The following is an 18304-nucleotide window of genomic DNA, read 5'->3' on the forward strand; positions in this document are numbered from 1 at the left end:
GTGAACTTTGGCCCAGTCAATTAGGTGAAAGGCCCTGTCCAAGACCTCCCTATCTAGGTGGCTGTCCGGCTGCATCATGCACTGTCCTCTACTGGCCGACGACCCCTTCCAGGCTGGCCGAGAGCCTACTCCACCAGAGCCATTGCTGCTATGACAGCGTTTGTCTCTGGTGTTCTCTTGCTGGACATTTGCAGGGCTGCTACATGGAGGTCGACGCACACCTTCCCAAGATTCTGTGTCGACAGGGATTCCAGGGTGGAGTACAGAGTCGGCCAAGCGTTGCTGCGCAACTTGTTTGCTTGATGCAAGTCGGTTCCAGGTGTAAGTGTTGTACTTCTGTTGAGCCTGTAGTTGTGTATATGTTACTGTTCTATAATCCTATTCATGAGCATGTGAATCCATGCCAGCCCCCATGCTGGAGAAGGAACAAGTTACTTACCTGTAACTGTTGTTCTCCAGCATGGTTCTGGCATGGACTCACATGCGATCCCTCCCACCTCCGTCCCCGCTGTGGCTCTTCTGGGTTCATACTGACACCTCACGTGCTTCCAATCTGAAGATGCTGATGGGGACGGGACTCGGGGAGACGACCGTCCTTGGATGGGTGCAGTATTACTTGGTCTTCAGTGATTGGATATCAGACGAAAGGCAGTCTTCAAGCTTTTAAAGCAATACTGCTTTTCTTTTTTTACTGAGGATGCCCGGCCTGAAGATGGGAAATTTTCATGAGCATGTGAATCCATGCCACACCCGTGCTGGGGGACAACAGTTACAGGTAAGTAACTTATTCCTTCCCGATTTTCTCACCAGAGAAAACTGAAAAATACTGCACCACGACCCAGTGTCGCTGAGCCTCACGGCCTGCTCCTGTCGCCCTGGAGTTTGGGGATTATTCCCTGCCGCTGGACTGCACAAAGGTCCTGGCCAAGGCCAGGGCTTCTTCTACGTTGTCCTGCTACGGCCACAAATGGGAATTTTCACAGTGTGGTGCAGGACTCCAAAGATTACGCCACTGTGAATCACAATCCAAAGCTCATTCCGTACATGCTTTCGCTGGCCAAGGCTGGCCTGGCTCATGCCTCTACCAAGGTACATCTAGCTGCCATTTCCTGGTATACCAGGGCACCTGGTAAGCCCTCCTGTGGTCACACAGGCTCGTCAAGGAATTCTGCAAAGGCCTCTTCAGGATTTTTCCACCAGTGAAGGCTCCTGCTGTGGCTTGGGAGCTCAACTTGGTTTTGACTAAGCTCATGGTGGCTTAGTTTGAACCGATGCATCAGGCCTCTCTGAATTTTCTCTTGTGAAAGTCGATTTTCCTGGTGGCCCTCACCTCGGCCAAGTGGGTCAGGGACATTTAGACTCTCCCTCGCAGGTAGCCCACCTTTATGTCAAAGGTTCCTTCTGAATCCCATCTCAACAAGCCTTTGGTTCTGCCAGTCTTCTTCTCGAACCCTTCTACGCCTGCTGAAAGGGCATTGTATTCGCTGAATGTTGCTAGTTCGTTGAAGTTTTATGTGGCACGCGCAAAGGATTTTCGGAAGCCATCTCAACTCTTTGTGAATTTTAGACGGGAAGGCCCTGTCTAAGGTTCCATATCCATGTGGTTCTCGGCTGCATCATGTGCTCTCATCGTCTGCCCAACAGACCTCTTCCAGGCCGTCCGAGAACCCATTCCACCAGAGCCATCGCAGCTACGACTGCGTTTCTCTCTAGTGTTCGCCTGCTCGACAACTGCAGGGCTGCTATGTGGTGGTCCATACCTTCACATGGTTCTACTGCGTTGACAGGTTATCTGGAGAGGCCTCCCATGTCAGCCAGGCGGTGCTACGCAAACTGTTTACTTGAGGTGAGTCTGTTCCGGGGTAAGTGTTTCTTCTGTTGAGCCTTGCCACCTTCCGTGGTTGTGTATTTGTACTGCTGTATAATCATATTCACGAGCATGTGAATAAATGCCAGACCACATGCTGGAGAAGGAACAATTTATTTATTTATTTATTCATTTATTATGCGCCGGAGCCCACAGGCATCAGGGCGCAGAAGAAGACATAGGGAACGGACAGAACGAATAGAACAAAGGGGAGGGACAAGAAAAGAAATACCAATGATGCATCATTCAAAGAGGAGTTTTCAGCATTTTTCTAAGACTTTAGGAGTTTATTCCATCCATTGGTGTCCTGAACTGCAAAGGCCCTACCCATTCCTCTTGCTCTTTTCCTCCTAGGAGCAAGCAGATAGGCCCTGTTACTGGATCTAGTGGTTCTTCCCGAGCAGTAAGTATTTCTACCTTCTTTCAGGTAACCGGGTGCATGACCATAAAGGCATTTATGAATTAATGTTATTGCCTTAAACTGAATACGTGCTTCTGTCAGCAGCGACTGCAGACTCTTTCTGTGGGAAGAGATAGGTTCATGCCTGGGTACGTTCTTGACGATCCGTACGTCATTGTTTTGAAGCAATTGCAGCCATTTTAATACATTTGTACTTGCCCCGACCATAAGTGTGCTGCAGTAGTCTATCCCAGGTGTTGTTAGGGCACGTACTAAGGTGGCACAATTGGTCTCTGAGACGTACGGCTTTACTAATCTCAGGAGTCTAAGAAACTATTGGGCTTTATTAGGGACATTAGTAATGTGAGCATCAAGGTTCAAAGATGATTCAAACGTGACGCCTGATGTTTTAACTTTGCGTACTACCTTGATAAAATGTTGTTCAATGATAAATCCTGCAAACTGGCTGTCCAATTTCGCTCTAGCTTGGGATGAGCCAAATGGCATGAGCTTGGTTTTGGTGGCATTCAGGCACATGCCATTATTGGTCATCCAGTTCTGTATCTCAGCATAGACCATGCTTATCCTCTCTGAGTCCTTTATGTAGTTACCACTCAGCTCAAAAACGAGCAGAGTGTTGTCAGCATAATTAGTAAAGTGCACTCCCAGCCCTTCCAAAAGGTTGCAGAGAGGGTGGCAGAAAACGTTGAAAAGAGCGGGGGAAAGACATGCGCTTTGTGGCACTCCGCATTTAAGTAATTCATCGGACGAGTGGGCATTACCCCAAACGATTCTTGAGACACGTCCGGACAGAAAAGATTTAATCCAGATAATTGACTCTGCTGAATAGATACCTGCAGGCTCTGCAGAGGTTTGTCATGATCGACAAGGTCAAAGGCTGCTGACAGATCTAACCGCATCAGTAGCCCCGCCTTGCCGTTATCCATAATCTGGAGCATTTACGATTGCATGTTCAGCAAACCTGACTGCCGAGGGTGTAATGCTCCAGAAGTCTCCAGAAAAACCTGGAATTGGGAGGTGGCCATTTTGTCCTGCACCTTGAGCAGGAAGGGGGGCATTGGAGGTGGGTCTAAAATTGGAATGTATTTTATGATCCAACCCTGAGTCCAGCTTCAGAGCTTTCGGAACATAACTTTGTCTTAAACTGGCATTAGTACGCCGTACAAGGAAGGGAATAAATAATTCCATATTGGCTAGGATAATTTTTGATGGAAGAGTATCCCCTACGCAAGTAGTGGGCCTAATTTTTTTCTAAATGTTGGTCAAGATCTCTATCAAAGTGTCGGAAAAGCTAAAAGCTGGTTTATCGCACAGGACTGGTTCCTTATTATTATGAGGTGGGGTAGTGGGCTCCATTCTACCCAGCCTGTCCACAGTATGGGATGTGCAGCAGTTATTTTCGGGGCAAAGGCTTGCGGAATTGCTTTCCAATCCAGGGTAGTGGGGGAGAACTGTTGTGGGGGAGAGCTGTTGCAGCATAGCCTTCGACTTCTCAAGTACCCGAAGGACCTGAAAACTCATGTTCTCCAGCATGAGCCTGGTATGGATTCACATGCGAACCCTCCCTCCTTCCCCTCTGTGGATCTTCTTGGGTCATAATGCCATGTATAGTGCTCCACCAAATCTGAAGATGGCCCCCAGAGGTGGAGCTTAGGGAAAAGGCAGTCATTGGATGGGGGCAGTATGACCCAGAGGACAATGCTTGGTTATAGAGGAGATGAGCAGTTTTCAGGCTAAAGTGAAACTGCTTTCTTTTTTACTGAGGATTCCCAGCCTGACGACGGGGAATATTTACGAGCATGCAATTCCATGCCAGACCCATGCTGGAAAACAGGAGTTACAGGTAAGTAACCTGGTCCTACTTTCATATTTCAATGTTGCCTGCACATGGAAAATACCTACGATTCAAAGTGGGTCAGTGCATTATCAATTCAAAGTGCTGCCTTTCGGTTCGCATCAGTGCCCCTTTCCCACCATGTATTCACAAAGGCACTAGCGTTGGTTGCAGCACACCTACGCAGAGACAGTATTCCAGTGTACCCTTTTCTGGACGACTGGCTAATAACAGGACAAACACAAGAAATATGTCCGCTTAACATGCAGAAAACATTACATCTTCTGCATAAACTAGGGTTTTGCCAGCAACTAAAAAGAATTCAATCCTAATCTCCAGTCCGCAAAAACAATAGTTAGGGGCAGATATTCGGACAAATGACACCTAACTCTTCCCCTCCAACGAGAAGGTACAAAACCGAATTCAATACATACCTTGTTATATAGCGGGTCGACAGATAACGAGGCTATGAGCCTTCTCAGCATAATGGCACATTCATCTTCATTGTGCCACATGCAAGGCTTCATATGCGTCCGATGCCAGAGTGGTTAGTGAAACAGTGGTCACAGGCAGTGGGCAATTGCGATGATCTAGCAGCAGTTTCACAAATACTGGTGTTGGCTCTTCAGTGGTGGACAAAAGGAAACATGTTACAGGGAAAACATTTTGTCAACGCACCAGCACACCTTACACTCACAATAGACGCCTCACTCTCAGGTTGGGAAGCCCATTACAAGGAACTGAGCTATGCGGTCTAGTTTTTTGGGTGTGGCAGGCCTGGGACTACTTTACCTGGACTACTTTGGGTGTGGCAGGCCTGGGACTATTTTACCTGGACTACTTTACCTGAGACTATTTAAACGACACCCAAACAGCAGAACATGCTTTGCGTTATTCTGCTGTGGGCAGCATAACGCTCACCGTGTCCAGTTCTTTGACGCCAGCTTACCTGAAACCAAGGAGCTGCAGAGAGAAAGAACACTACGAAACTTACCTGGAACAGTATCCTGTCTTCAATCCATCGCTGACTTCAGTTCCACTCACCTGAAGGTACGAAGTCCATCATCCGGCACCGCATGCATCCTGGAATGCCATAACCTGGAAAGAGGAGAAAGAAAGACAGCATTAGTAAGCGTTTACTCACATTTCCTTCCGAATGAAGAAAGCCACACAATTCTTACCTGGGTAGTCATCTCCTGGTCAGTATCATTGCTGGAACATTACGGCGCTCGGCGAGGAACATCGCAACCTGCAAGGAGAGGAAAGACACAGGTTAGCAATATAAAAGGCGAAACAGCGTTGCGCATCGCGCATTACTCACCGGACAGCATCGCGCACACCGCGCTTTCGCCTACCGGACCATGCTCATCTTCAAACTGCATGACAACTCCAAAATACCTTTCCATACCTAAAAGGAAAGAAGCAAGACATTATTATTCAAACTAAAAGGAACATAAGAACTGCAAATAAAGACTGTAAAGCAGCAAACCTAAGGAGTCGCAGCAGGCCTGGATTCCCACAGGGGGAGCTTGCATCAGTGAAGTAACTTGGTCGCTGCTCACCCCCCACATCTACGCGCCCCTGCCACGAGGAGCAGTACGGAGAATCCACCTTCTGCAATATTAAGGTGAGGAGAGGGCCCAAGGGGGAGGAAGGAGTTGAGGCCAAGGAAGGTGAGCAAACATAAAGACAATCTGGTATTGAATCCAGCTCTCCTATATTGCAGACCCATCTTTAACCAGAGACCTTACCAAGGGACCGGGAGAGGGTTTGAGAGTGCAAATCATCTAACCAGGGCTCGGTGGCGTCCCCGTGGATACCAGGTGAGTGTAACAGAACGCAAAGCCTCAATAATATTATCCACCTGGGCGTCATGGAGACTTCAGAGACTGACCAGTTAGTTCAGTTGTTGGAACAATTACGTGCTAGGAGGGATTCGATTGTTACTAAGGATCGTACACGACGAAATAAGTAGACAATTGCTCCAATCACAGGCAGGACAGACCCCATTGCCTGGTAACATTCCGCCACCACCTGTACCAACTTCCACCAATCCAGTACACATAACCCTTCCTGGGGCAGTTCCTTTAGCTTCACCTGAACGATTTACAGGGGACCCCAAGAAGTACGCAACGTTCATGAACCAGTGTTGTCTTCATTTCCTTTGCAGACCTGGGGCTTTTCCTAACGACCAAGCGCGGGTTGCTTTTGTTTTCTCATATCTGAGCGGCAGTGCTGCGGATTGTTCGGTACCATTGGTAAGTCAGGATGACCCGTTGTTACATGACTTTGGGGGTTTCCAGATGGAAATGGAAAAACTCTTTGCTCGTCATACTGCAGGCCAAGCATTAAACAACAAACTTTTGTCACTCTGTCAAGGAAGTCAAGACATATATAGCAACATTTAACAGACTAGTCGTTGAAGCTGGGTGGCCTGAGGAAAAAAGGACCACACTATTTCATTTGGGTCTACGAGGGGAACTAAAGGGTGTCCTTGCTCAAGTGGTTAACCCACCTAAAGGCTGTGCAGAATTCATCAACCTTGTGGTGCATTTAGATCACAGATTACAAGACCGAAAAGCGGACCAGATAAGGTTAGATACTCGAGCTGTGTATGTCCGGTCAAAGGATAATGTTCCACGTACATTGGGAAACACAGTAGAACCCATGCAAATCGGAGGTGTACGGCCCCCTTTAACTAAAACTGAAAGAAACAAGAGAAGGCAACAGCAATTATGCTTATATTGTTAAAAATCAGGCCACTTCCTCAAAGAATGTCCAGTGAAACCACCAAGGAGAACTGTTGGAGCCACAGAGAAGGAAGATAATAACAAGGAGTCGAAAAACTACCAAGCCTGGCAAGCGTAGAGGTCCGCTTGTCAAGCGAGAAGGATGAGCCAAAGACCTCACTCTTTGCATTACCAGTAATTTTGATCAATCACCAACAACCGTCTCGGGTGCATGCTGTCGAAGCATACATAGCCAGTGGAGCAGTTGGGAATTATGTAGACCAAGATCTTGCAGCAGAGATGGGGCTTCCCTTATGCTCTAAATCGACTACTGAAAAAGTTACTACTGTTGATGGGACAGAAATAGCTTCCGGACCAGTAACCCAATGTACAGCAGCACTAACCCTACTGTGCCAAGATGGACACCGAGAATCTATTGCATTTGATCTCATCAAAGCTCCTCAGTTTCGACTAATCTTAGGGAAGCCATGGTTGGTAGCTCACAACCCTCTAATAGATTGGCGTGCCAAGAAGTTGGCCTTTTCCAATGATTGTGCTCGCACCTGTTATTACCAAGAAAAGGGGAAAAAAGACTTATGTACATATGTACATCTGCTACTCCCAGTACGGCGGCGATTGTGCTAGGTGTGACTAGTACTCTACCAAATGAATATCAACATTTTCAAGACGTGTTCCAGAAAGAACAAGCAAATGCTCTACCACCGCACAGGCCCTACGATTGTCAGATCAACCTCATACCTGGTGCGCAAATTCCTTGTGGCCAAATCTATGCACTTAATGAACCAGAAAACCTCCATTTGAAATCTTATCTTGATCAGTACCAAGCAAATGGATTTATCCGCCCGTCTAAATCACCGGCAGCCAGTCCCTTATTCATCATACCTAAGGAGGAAGGAGATTTGAGGACTTGCATCGACTATTGCGCATTAAACCAGATCACAGTAAAAAAACATTATCGACTGCCCCTTATTCCCGAATTATTGGATCAAGTCAAAGACACCCAAATCTATACCAAACTGCACCTTAGGGGAGGCATACCATCTTGTTCAAGTGAAGAAAGGAGACGAATGGAAAACCGCCTTTCGTACCAAATACGGCTTGTATGAATACCAGGTAATGCCTTTTGGACTTTGCAACGCTCCCGCTGCATTCCAGTACTTTATGAATGATGTTTTAGGGGAGTTCGACGTTTCCGCCCTGGTTTACATTGATGACATCTTAGTGTATTCTGCTACAAAAGAAGACCATGTCAGGCATTATCTGCTCCGTCCTTACTAAACTCTGCCAACATAAACTGTATGGTAAACTCGAAAAATGCTCTTTTCATGTCACTGAAGTGGAGTTCCTCGGTTTTATCCTCACACCAAAAGGTATCAGAATGGATAGGCACAAGGTAGATGCCATTCTTAACTTGCCGTCACCAACTTCATTTAAAGGAATCCAGAGTATGTTGGGCTTTGCAAACTTTTACCGCTGATTCATCCCAGATTTTTCCCAAATAGTGCATCCAATTACATCACTATTGAGAAAAAACAATAAAAAGTTCCATTGGACCGAAGAAGCAGAGAAGGCCTTTCAAGAACTTAAGAAAAAATTCACTTCTGCTCCAGTTCTACGGCATCCTCGCCCAGACCTCCCTTATATAGTTGAAACCGATGCCTCTAGCATGGCTATGGGAGCTGTACTCTCCCAAAGGGACCCAGGAACTGGCCAGTTACACCCTGTGGCCTTCTGGTCACGAAAATTCTCACCTCCCAAACTCAACTATGCTATCACAGACAAAAAACTCTTGGCTATAAAATCAGCTTTCAAGGCATGGCAATACTATCTCCTTGGTTCTAGACATACTGTCACGGTCATAACTGATCATCGAAACCTGCAATACCTAAAAACAGCAAAGGCTCAATCATCCCGTCAACTGCGGTGGGCTCTTTTCTTCGCTGAATGTGACTATGTGATCACATACCGTCCAGGAGTCAGAAACAGAAACACTGATGCCTTGTCCCGCATGGGTGTTGATGAAAAGGTATACATAACTCCAGATCCAGTAGACGTCTTTACAGAAGACAAACTCCGGGGTCTTACGACAACATTGACACAGGGTGAACTCCAAAACAAGATCCAGCTCTTAATGGATCCCACTTTCTCACAAGAGTGGTGTACTCAAGGAGAACATTACTCCATTAAAGACCAGTTACCATATTTTAGGAACTGTCTGTACTTGGCAAGTAAAGATTTACAAGAGCAGGTTATTTCGGGTTATCACGACTCCCTGATTGAAGGTCATCCTGGCATTGCCAAAACTCTAGCTAAAGTAAAACAAAACTATTGGTGGCCCACATGGCGTAAAGACATAATACAATTTATCCAATCTTGCGGTGTGTGTGCACAAAACAAGTCCTAAAATCAGAAACCAGCTGGTCTTCTCCAACCATTGGAAATTCCTCCCGCACCATGGCACACACTGTCCCTTGATTTCATTACAGATCTACCTCCCAGTCAAGGATTGAACACCATCTTAGTAGTTGTAGAGGTATCCAGTGAAAATGTCGAAAACATTTGGTCGAATGAAAAAAATGTCGAAAAGAATGTCTAAAAAAAATTTCAAATACTTTCCTTTTTTATTTACATGTTTTATTTTGCTTTCGCGAGTATAAAAAAAGTTAAAACAGAAAAAAAAAATTAAAAAGGGGGTTGAAATTTCGAACAAAAAAAGACATTCGAAATTTTTTTTTTTAGACATTCTTTTTTCGACATTTTGACTTTCGACCAAATGTTATTCGAAAATGTCACTATAAACCAATTGTAGACTTGTTCTCTAAAATGGCACACTTTATTCCTTTTAAGGGTCTTCCAAATGCATCCAATTTAGCAAAAGTATTCCTGGAGGAAATCGTACGGCTACATGGCTTGCCATCGGTCTTGATCTCAGATCGAGGTAGTCAGTTTGAATCCAACTTCTGGAGGAAATGCTATTCAATGGCCCAAATTGACATTCGACTATCCACGAGTCGCCATCCTCAAACAGATGGCCAAACAGAAAGAACAAACCAAACCCTCGAGCAATACTTACGTTGCATGTTACATCAAGTGCAAAGAAATTGGAAGGACTTGTTATGGATAGCTGAATATGCCTATAATAATTCTTTACACACCAGCACTGGACAAACCCCTTTCTACACTATATATGGTAGACATCCACGTACTTCAGAATTGGATCTCCCAAACCCTTTGGAAATGCCAGCGGTTAAAACCCTACATACGACTATTTCCCAGGCCTTCAAAGAAGCAGAACATTTACTCCAAGCCAAGAACAGACAAAAGAAATTTGCTGACCAACATCGTAGAAAAGCCCCCGACTATCAAATTGGAGACAAGGTCTGGTTAGCATCAAAAAATGTGCCCATAAAAGGGACTCAGACCTTTCGTCCCCGATATCTAGGACCTTATTCTATTGAATCCATAATCAATCTAGTGGCAGTTAAATTAGCCCTACCACCCACTATGCAGATTCATCCTGTGTTTTACGTATCACTCCTGAAATGGTACAACCCGGTACTCGGGTTACAACTCCACCAAAACCAGTATTAGTTGACAGAGAATCAGAGTTTGAAGTAAAGGATATCCTAGACTCAAAATACACCAGCTCCAAACTATACTAAGTTGATTGGAAGGGATACGCCCCTCAAGACAGATCATGGGAACCTAGTGAATACATCCATGCACCTCGCTTAATTAAAAAGTTCCATCAGAATTACCCAGCCAAACCAGGACCAGGCAGAAGTGCCACCGTGAGAGGGGCTTTGGGAGGGGGGGGGTGCTGTCATGACCCTTGCCCCTGGCCCTCACTGGCAAGTCAGCCTTCCAGTTAGGGCCAGGTCAAAGGCCTTAAAACCTCATCCAGGACTCTCTTGGAGTCAGTTCTGGCGCCTTTGGCGCCAGGTTCATAACCATCATGGAGACCAACATTAGAATGGGACTATTTACTTGGGACTATTTAACTTGGGGGCGGGGGGAGGGTTCAGCCAACATGGAGGCACACACATAGCTCAGTTACAAGGAACTGAGCTATGCGGTCTAGTCTTTTGGGTGTGGCAGGCCTGGGCCTACTTTACCTGGACTACTTTGGGTGTGCGAGGCCTGGGACTATTTTACCTGGACTACTTTACCTGAGACTATTGAAACCACACCCAAACAGCAGAACATGCTTTGCGTTATTCTGCTGTGGGCAGCGTAACGCTCACTGTGTCCAGTTCTTTGATGCCAGCTTACCTGAAACCAAGGACCTGCAGAGAGAAGGAACACTACAAAACTTACCTGGAACAGTATCCTGTCTTCAATCCATCGCCGACTTCAGTTCCACTCACCTGAAGGTACGAAGTCCATCATCCGGCACCGCATGCATCCTGGAATACCATAACCTGGAAAGAGGAGAGAGACGACAGCATTAGTAAGCGTTTACTTCCGTTTCCTTCCGAATGAAGCAAGCCACACAATTCTTACGTGGGTAGTCATCCCCTGGTCAGTATCATTGCTGGAACATTACGGCGCTCGACGAGGAACATCGCAACCTGCAAGGAGAGAATAGACACAGGTTAGCAATATAAAAGGCGAAACAGCGCCGCGCATCGCTCATTACTCACCGGACAGCATCAAGCTCACCGCGTTTTCGCCTACCGGCCCATGCTCATCTTCAAACTGCATGACAACTCCAAAATACCTTTCCATACCTAAAAGGAAAGAAGCAAGACATTATTGTTCGAACTAAGAGGAACATAAGAACTGCATATAAAGACTGTAAAGCAGCAAACCTACAGAGTCGCAGCAGGCCTGGATTCCCAGAGGGGGGGCTTGCACCAGTGAAGCAACTTGGTCGCTGCTCGCCCCCCACATCTACGCGCCCCTGCCACGAGGAGCAGGACGGAGAATCCACCTTCTACAATATTAAGGTGAGGAGAGGGACCAAGGGGGAGGAAGGAGTTGAGGCCAAGGGAGGTGAGAAAACATAAAGACAATCTGGTATTGAATCCAGCTCTCCTATATTGCAGACCCATCTTTAACCAGAGGCCTTACCAAGGGACCGGGAGAGGGTTCAAGAGTGCAAATCATCCAACCAGGGCTGGGTGGCGTCCCCGTGGATACCAGGTGAGTGTAACAATACTCTGCACCAACTACTTGATGTCGGCCTATGCAAAGTATGTGAATCTAAGCAGCTACAAGTATCAGAAAGACGATCACAGGTATGTAATATTTGTGATATATATCTGTCCGAACTATTGAGTAAGTGAATGCTTGCTTTGATAGTAATGAGTAGACCATGCATAATTAATTTTAAGTGTTGTGAGAGTGACATAATGGAAAATAACCTATTATTCAGAGTTTTTTCAACATGAATTTCTGGAAGCAATATGATTTTAATCGATTTGACACTGCAATTCATAGGATATGTGTAGCTCTGAGCTTGTATAATAATTTGATTACATTTGGAACAAAAACATTGTTTAATAGGCATAGGAGTCTATGGGTACTACTATGGGTACTACTTTTTTAAATCAAGGTTTTCGTATTAGGGTATATATTGAGCTCAGACCTAGATTTGGGAAGCAACAGAGTGCTCTACAATCATAGGGCAAAGAATACAGTGAAGAAAACGGAGAAAAAGGGAGAGGGGAGAAAACGGGGGAGGGTGAGGATGGCCAATTGACAGCACGGGATCTACAATCAATCTACATCTACAATCAACCAGGGGAGGAGACAGTGGGGAGCAGATCACCAAGTCTCAGGGAGGATAGGTGTTAGGGAAGAGCCATTCCTTGAAGAGGAAGGTCTTGAGCTCTTTCCTGAACTGTACAAACGAAGGCGCAATGGGGAGGAGGTTCCAGAGTCTTGGGGTGTAGACGAAGAAGGTCTGTCTTCTGGTTCTTCCCTCCCTGTATCATCAGAGTTCAAGATGCTTCATGCCACCACTCCCCAGTGTGCGGCATGCTTATCTTGGGAAATGTCTCAGAGGGTATCACGGGTAAGATCTTCTCAGCTGTCATATCGCAGACCCAGGATTTCTCTACTGATTTTCAAGAATGTGAAATAGCTACTCTTCAGACTGAGAGTGCACGCGGCGGTTCTTTTGTTTAGTGGAGGAAAGCGGGTGTTCCTTGAGACCCCACCACAGTAGAACACAGGCACATGTTAAAACACTGTTCCTACCTAACACCGCCCAAACCTCTCTTGGATGATGTTAAATAGGTATGATGTCTTCACATGTTACACGCAAAACCAGAGCAGACGTAGCCGAGCAGAGGTTTTGGACAGGAGTGCGTATCCCTCATTAGGACTTCTGCAGAAACACCTTGCCAGATTTCACATGCAGTCATTATCGTTCCATCCTGGAGAGGTCTGAGGCTCTCCAAGTGATTAGAGATTTACTGCAATACCAGTGGTAAAGCATGAGGAATACTGCATGCTATATGTCTGAAAATCCATTTGTATGTTTGTGTAACTGCAGAAGATCCCATCCAGCTCCTATGTGTAGAATGGAAATGGTCCACCAGTGGGTCACACTCGTGCTACGCCTAATATTCTCCTGTGTGGACATTTTACATCTAATAGAGTCAGAAGGTGGGAATCAGGAGGCCCACGCCCCCCACCCCCCCCTCACATGGTTGCCCCTCATGTTTAAGGATTGCACACTAGCACCTCACTTCACGTAAAGGACACACACCTTTGTGACGTTTGTGGGGCGTTTAATGTTGTATCTACCTTTTGAGTGGAGGATTTTCTGCCTAGTTTCTTGCTCCTTGTGATCATGCAGTATAATATGTATTCACCGTGCATTATCCAGGCGCCCTGCCCCCTGTGGGCGGAACCAGGGCGCGTTAATAGGAGAGGGTAGGGGGCTCATGTTCTGTCTGCTGGAGATCACGCTGTCTGTGTGGCCACATCAGTGCAAGTTATGCCAGGCCTTTTCACAATGCTGCAGTCTGCAATACTAGGTGCGTCGTACGTTGTCAGATGTTGTCCATAGCCCACAATAGAGGTGCCATCTCCATGAAACCATGTGTGTGAGTGTAAAATGCTGCCTCCCGCCTCATGGGAAGGGTGCGTTCATAGCCATCCACAGTGTCCCGGCCAGGTCCATGCAAATTTAGCGCCATGATAAGCAACCTTCTCATCTCTACTCAGATGTGTTATCATTTGTTTGGTATGTATGTTTGGTATGTACCGTTACCAATCACGTCTGTGCTTTCTCTCCCTTGCAGGTTGAACACCATCATGGACTCAGACCGTGTGCTGGTGATGCATGCTGGGAAGGTGGCAGAGCTAGACTCCCCCAGAGTCCTCTGTGACCAGCCAGACTCCTTCTTTTTCCACTTGATTCATAGCGGAGCGAAGTGATGGGACCAGGGCAGGCGCCGGCTTGTGGGAAGAGTCCACCAACACTTCCAGGGTGTTCAGCTTGCAGCTCCTGCCTCACAAACTCTGTGTTTTGGGGTTTTTGGGGAAAGTCTGTTTACAGCCCCCTGCATTGTGGGTTTGGGACACAGGTCTACTTTTCTGAAGCACAAGACAAATCGGGTTAGTGTTTGGAGGTGGTTCCTACATGGGGATGCGGTGCTGCACATTGCGCGTCAAGGGCCTTCAAGCAGAACTCGACTTGTATGCCTCCCACTGATCATCAGATGCCTGGAGTCCGATATGGCAATGCCGTTCTATCTCACCAAGTATACTCCCAATATGCAGATACTTTCCGCATCGGTGAGCATACCTGCTGTAGCCGTGAACATCCTCTGACTGCAAGTCAACGGACATGTTGGAGATAGGGACCAAAAATTGTAGGGGATGTCTGCCGCAGAACTAATAGTGCAGGAAATACTGGCTGGGATGTGAGTAAGAAGGCCTTCAAGATGGGCACGCCTCACTCAAGATGGGAGGTGCGTTTGGCTTTGCTGTTTGCCCATGGCACTGTAGATTTGGGGGAGGAGGGCGCTGAGGGTGCTGTGTCCTTGGGGTTTTAAGGATCAAGCAACACAATTCACAAGATCAGGAAATTGGTGAATTTAATAAACAATGTTTCTCAGACTATGTGAATTTTTCCAGGCCACCCTTGCAACTACTACTATTCCAGTAAAGGGTAAGGTATGCACTCTGGACAGGGGACGTAGCATGCTGGATTGCCGGTGGGCAAGAGGACCTTCTGCTTTGGGGTCATCCCAGTTTCTTTCATCCCAAGAACCTAGGTTAATTGCCAAAACTACTTCTAGGAAACTCTTAATCAAGGTCAAGGTCAGAGAATCTCTCTTCTCATTGGCAGTTCCAGATCACATGTTCATGCCCTGTTGGTTGCATAAAGCGAACACTGTTTTAGTGATATTAAAAAACATGTTTGTTTTTTATGTTTCCAAAGCAGGAGAAGGGCAGGCAGGCAGGCTAGGCTGCCAGGAAGACACAGGCTTGTGGTGGCAAAGGATAGTACTGGGCTTGGGGTCAATGGAAGCAAACTCTCAAACTCGCACACTAAGAGCACTGCTGCAGTGCACACCAGTGTGAAAAGCAGAGCCGGATTAAAACCATGCAGCCACTGCTCACCAAACCTTCAGGCCCCTTCCCCACATTTGTGGCCACTAAAACAATGTCTCTATCAGCGGTAGTTGGTAACCTTCAAATCAGTGTGACGTAAATACCTGCCCCGATGCCCCCCCCAACCCCCCTCCCTGAATGGAAGTGGGCCGGACAGCCCCAAGAGGGCTTTAGTGTTCTTCCATGGAAGCGTGTGTTATAATGGGTCGAAGTGGTGCATTGAAAAGCCTTTGGATTTGCAGTACATTGTGAAGGTCGTCATGTGGCACATTAGGCTACTTTAGGTGCCCTGAGGGGAGCGAAGCAGGAAATCCTTTGTGTGCCCGATAGAACCTCAGCAGGCCCAGCAGAGAAAGCTGTGCACCGCCCCACTGAAGCAGTGCCACACTCGGAAACATGGCAGTCATTAGTCGTAAGCCAGCAGAAGGGTCACCACTTTTAGATGCTGTGCCAGGTGATATAAAACACAGCATGAGACCTGTGCCAGTTGGTAAAATAAAAGAATGTAAATGGAAATGATTGTGGCCTTGCAGGTCAGAGGTTGAAGAGGTCATGAGCAGTGCGAATAGTGATACTCTGGGGTCAGAGGTTGAAGAGGTCAAGAGCAGTGCGAATAGAGTGTTACGCTGTCAAGGTGGAATGGGTTCTGTCGGGGATATTTGGTCGAGCCCAAATCCATCTCATTATTTTTTTCTTTTAAGCCAATTGTCCACAAATAGACATCAAAGGCCATAATGAATGAAATATGGGCCCAGCTACATAACACAAGTAACTAGCATACACTATAAGGAACTTGCTTATAACAATAGCTTTTCACACTTGACGACCTTGGACCGTTTCCCTCCTCCCACGAATTCCTCATCTATAATATCCTAGCCACAGCGGAGCTGTTCTTCAGGAACTATTCTGCCACCATGGGGCACAGCGCGGCTCCGCGCTAGCTCCGCCCGACACCTCTACACACCCAGTGCTGGACATGACGTCAGGGCCAGTATATATTGAGGGGCGCGCCCCGTAACCTCAGTTCCTTTTTTCCATGCACTCTGTTCACTTCGCGAACACGCTCTTCTTGTTTTTTGACACCATGTCCAATCCAACGAAGGATTCTAATTTCAAACCTTGCATGGATTGCAGCTGGCAGATACTGATATTGGATCCACACAGAATTTGTCTTTTCTCCAGCATGGATGGGGTCTGGCATGGATTCACATGCTCATGAATATTCCCCGCCGTCAGGCTGGGAATCCTCGGTAAAGAAAAAATCAGTATCAGTTTCGTTTCTGATCTGTCTTTCTCAGTAGTAACCAATCACTGGTCTCTGGGTCATACTGCCCTAGCCAATGACTGCCCTCTCCCTAAACCCCGCCTCTGGCAGCCATCTTCAGATTTTTAATACACGCTCAATCATTTTGGGAGTCCCCGTGTTTAGCTCTCGAGCTTTTGCTGCGTTTTCGCGCTTTTTCAAATAGAATTTCTCATTTTTCAGTCAAAAAGAGCCTCAAGCTCCACCGTCTCTACATCCGATTAACGGGTATCCGTGTCGGATTTTTTTCTACACCCTTCAAGGGTGAAGATTTTGTCGAGTTACGCTTCTTGGGGGATTCCAGAAGTTTCTGCGGCCTACCCGGACATGGCCCAGGAGAAAGGAAGCTCGACGCCCCGGAAAGCTGTTCAGGGTTTGCCCTGGATGCCAGCTACAGAATGTGTTCAAGGAGGACAAGCATTCGAAATGTCTCTACTGCCTTCATGAGGACAAAACGCACGTGGCGAAGGACTGTGCGTTTTGCAGGAACATTTCGGAACGGACCATCAGGGACCGCCACCTTCGTCTCTCCAACTGGCTGGAAGGGAGGAGTCCGTCAGGTGAGAAGAAGAAGAAGTCTGAGCAGTCTTCTAAGTCCTGTGAGGGCGCCCTGGCAACGGGGGCCCAACAGAAGGCAAAGCACCGCGAGTCCGCGGGCACCGGGAGCGCCGAACGGTCGGGCTCTTCAGCTGCCAGGCAGGGCGCGCCTTCCCCAGCACCATCAACCACGAGCCAATGCTCTGGTTCGGGGAAAGAGGAAATCGGAGAACCCGGGTAAGCCTCTGGAGAGGCCCCGGTCGATCTCAAAGGATTCGGCCGAGGGGGAGCGAGGCAGTGACCCTCCCCCCAAGGTGAAGGCCTCAAGCACGCCTAAGGCGGTGAAGGCCTTGAATCACCCGGCCAAGGCCTCTATCGAGGGAGTCTTGGCGGCCCTGGCGCAGCCTGTGGAGGCTACATCAGTGGAGGCGACCTCGGGGCCCAGAGTCTCCCTGCCTCCATGGAGGGAAGCCTCTTTCAGACACATCGAAAAGACCCCCGTGAAGACCCCGGCAGAAAAAGAGGGGGGGATGTGGCCATTGTGAACACAGACACAATATCCGAGGAGGAGCTGGCAGAAGTCCTAGAGGGCCTCTACGAGGGCGTCGAAGAGGCCCGTCCCCACGGGAGGGATCCAGACGAGGGTGACGACGAGAGTGACGGCGGCACCGGCGAGGGTCCTAGTCACCCGTCGCTCCTGTCGCTTCCGGAGCTGCAGGATAACTCGGCAGCCATTTTGTTGGCAATACAATCCTTATGTTCGCAGATAAGGACGAGATTGCCCTTACCACCGACGGAGGACCCGGTACCAGGCCCGAAGGAGGAATCAGAGCCGGTCCCGGCGTGAAGCCCCCGGAACAAGAGAAGACGGATCCACCCAGCCCCGCCTTCTCAGCCCTCGCGGCCTGCTCGGCCTTTACCCACGTCCCCCATCCCTGGGGATGACACGGGAACAGACATGGCCACGACGGGTACCGACGACGACGGCGGTGACGACAGGACGGAGATCCCATCACCA

General features: G+C 47.7%; 1 protein-coding gene across 1 annotated transcript in view; it reads left to right on the forward strand.

The window, feature by feature from the left end:
• Nucleotides 1-14948, forward strand: part of ABCC10 (ATP binding cassette subfamily C member 10) — a 609641-nt gene extending 594693 nt beyond the window's left edge. The window contains 1 exon segment of the mRNA XM_069608805.1: nucleotides 14129-14948. Within this exon segment, the coding sequence (XP_069464906.1) occupies nucleotides 14129-14264 (136 nt within the window). The 3' untranslated portion in view covers nucleotides 14265-14948.
• The last annotated feature ends 3356 nt before the right edge of the window (nucleotides 14949-18304 follow it).

This window comes from Ambystoma mexicanum, chromosome 4q, assembly GCF_040938575.1.
Source record: "Ambystoma mexicanum isolate Mex_15411 chromosome 4q, UKY_AmexF1_1, whole genome shotgun sequence".
Lineage (NCBI taxonomy): Eukaryota > Metazoa > Chordata > Amphibia > Caudata > Ambystomatidae > Ambystoma > Ambystoma mexicanum.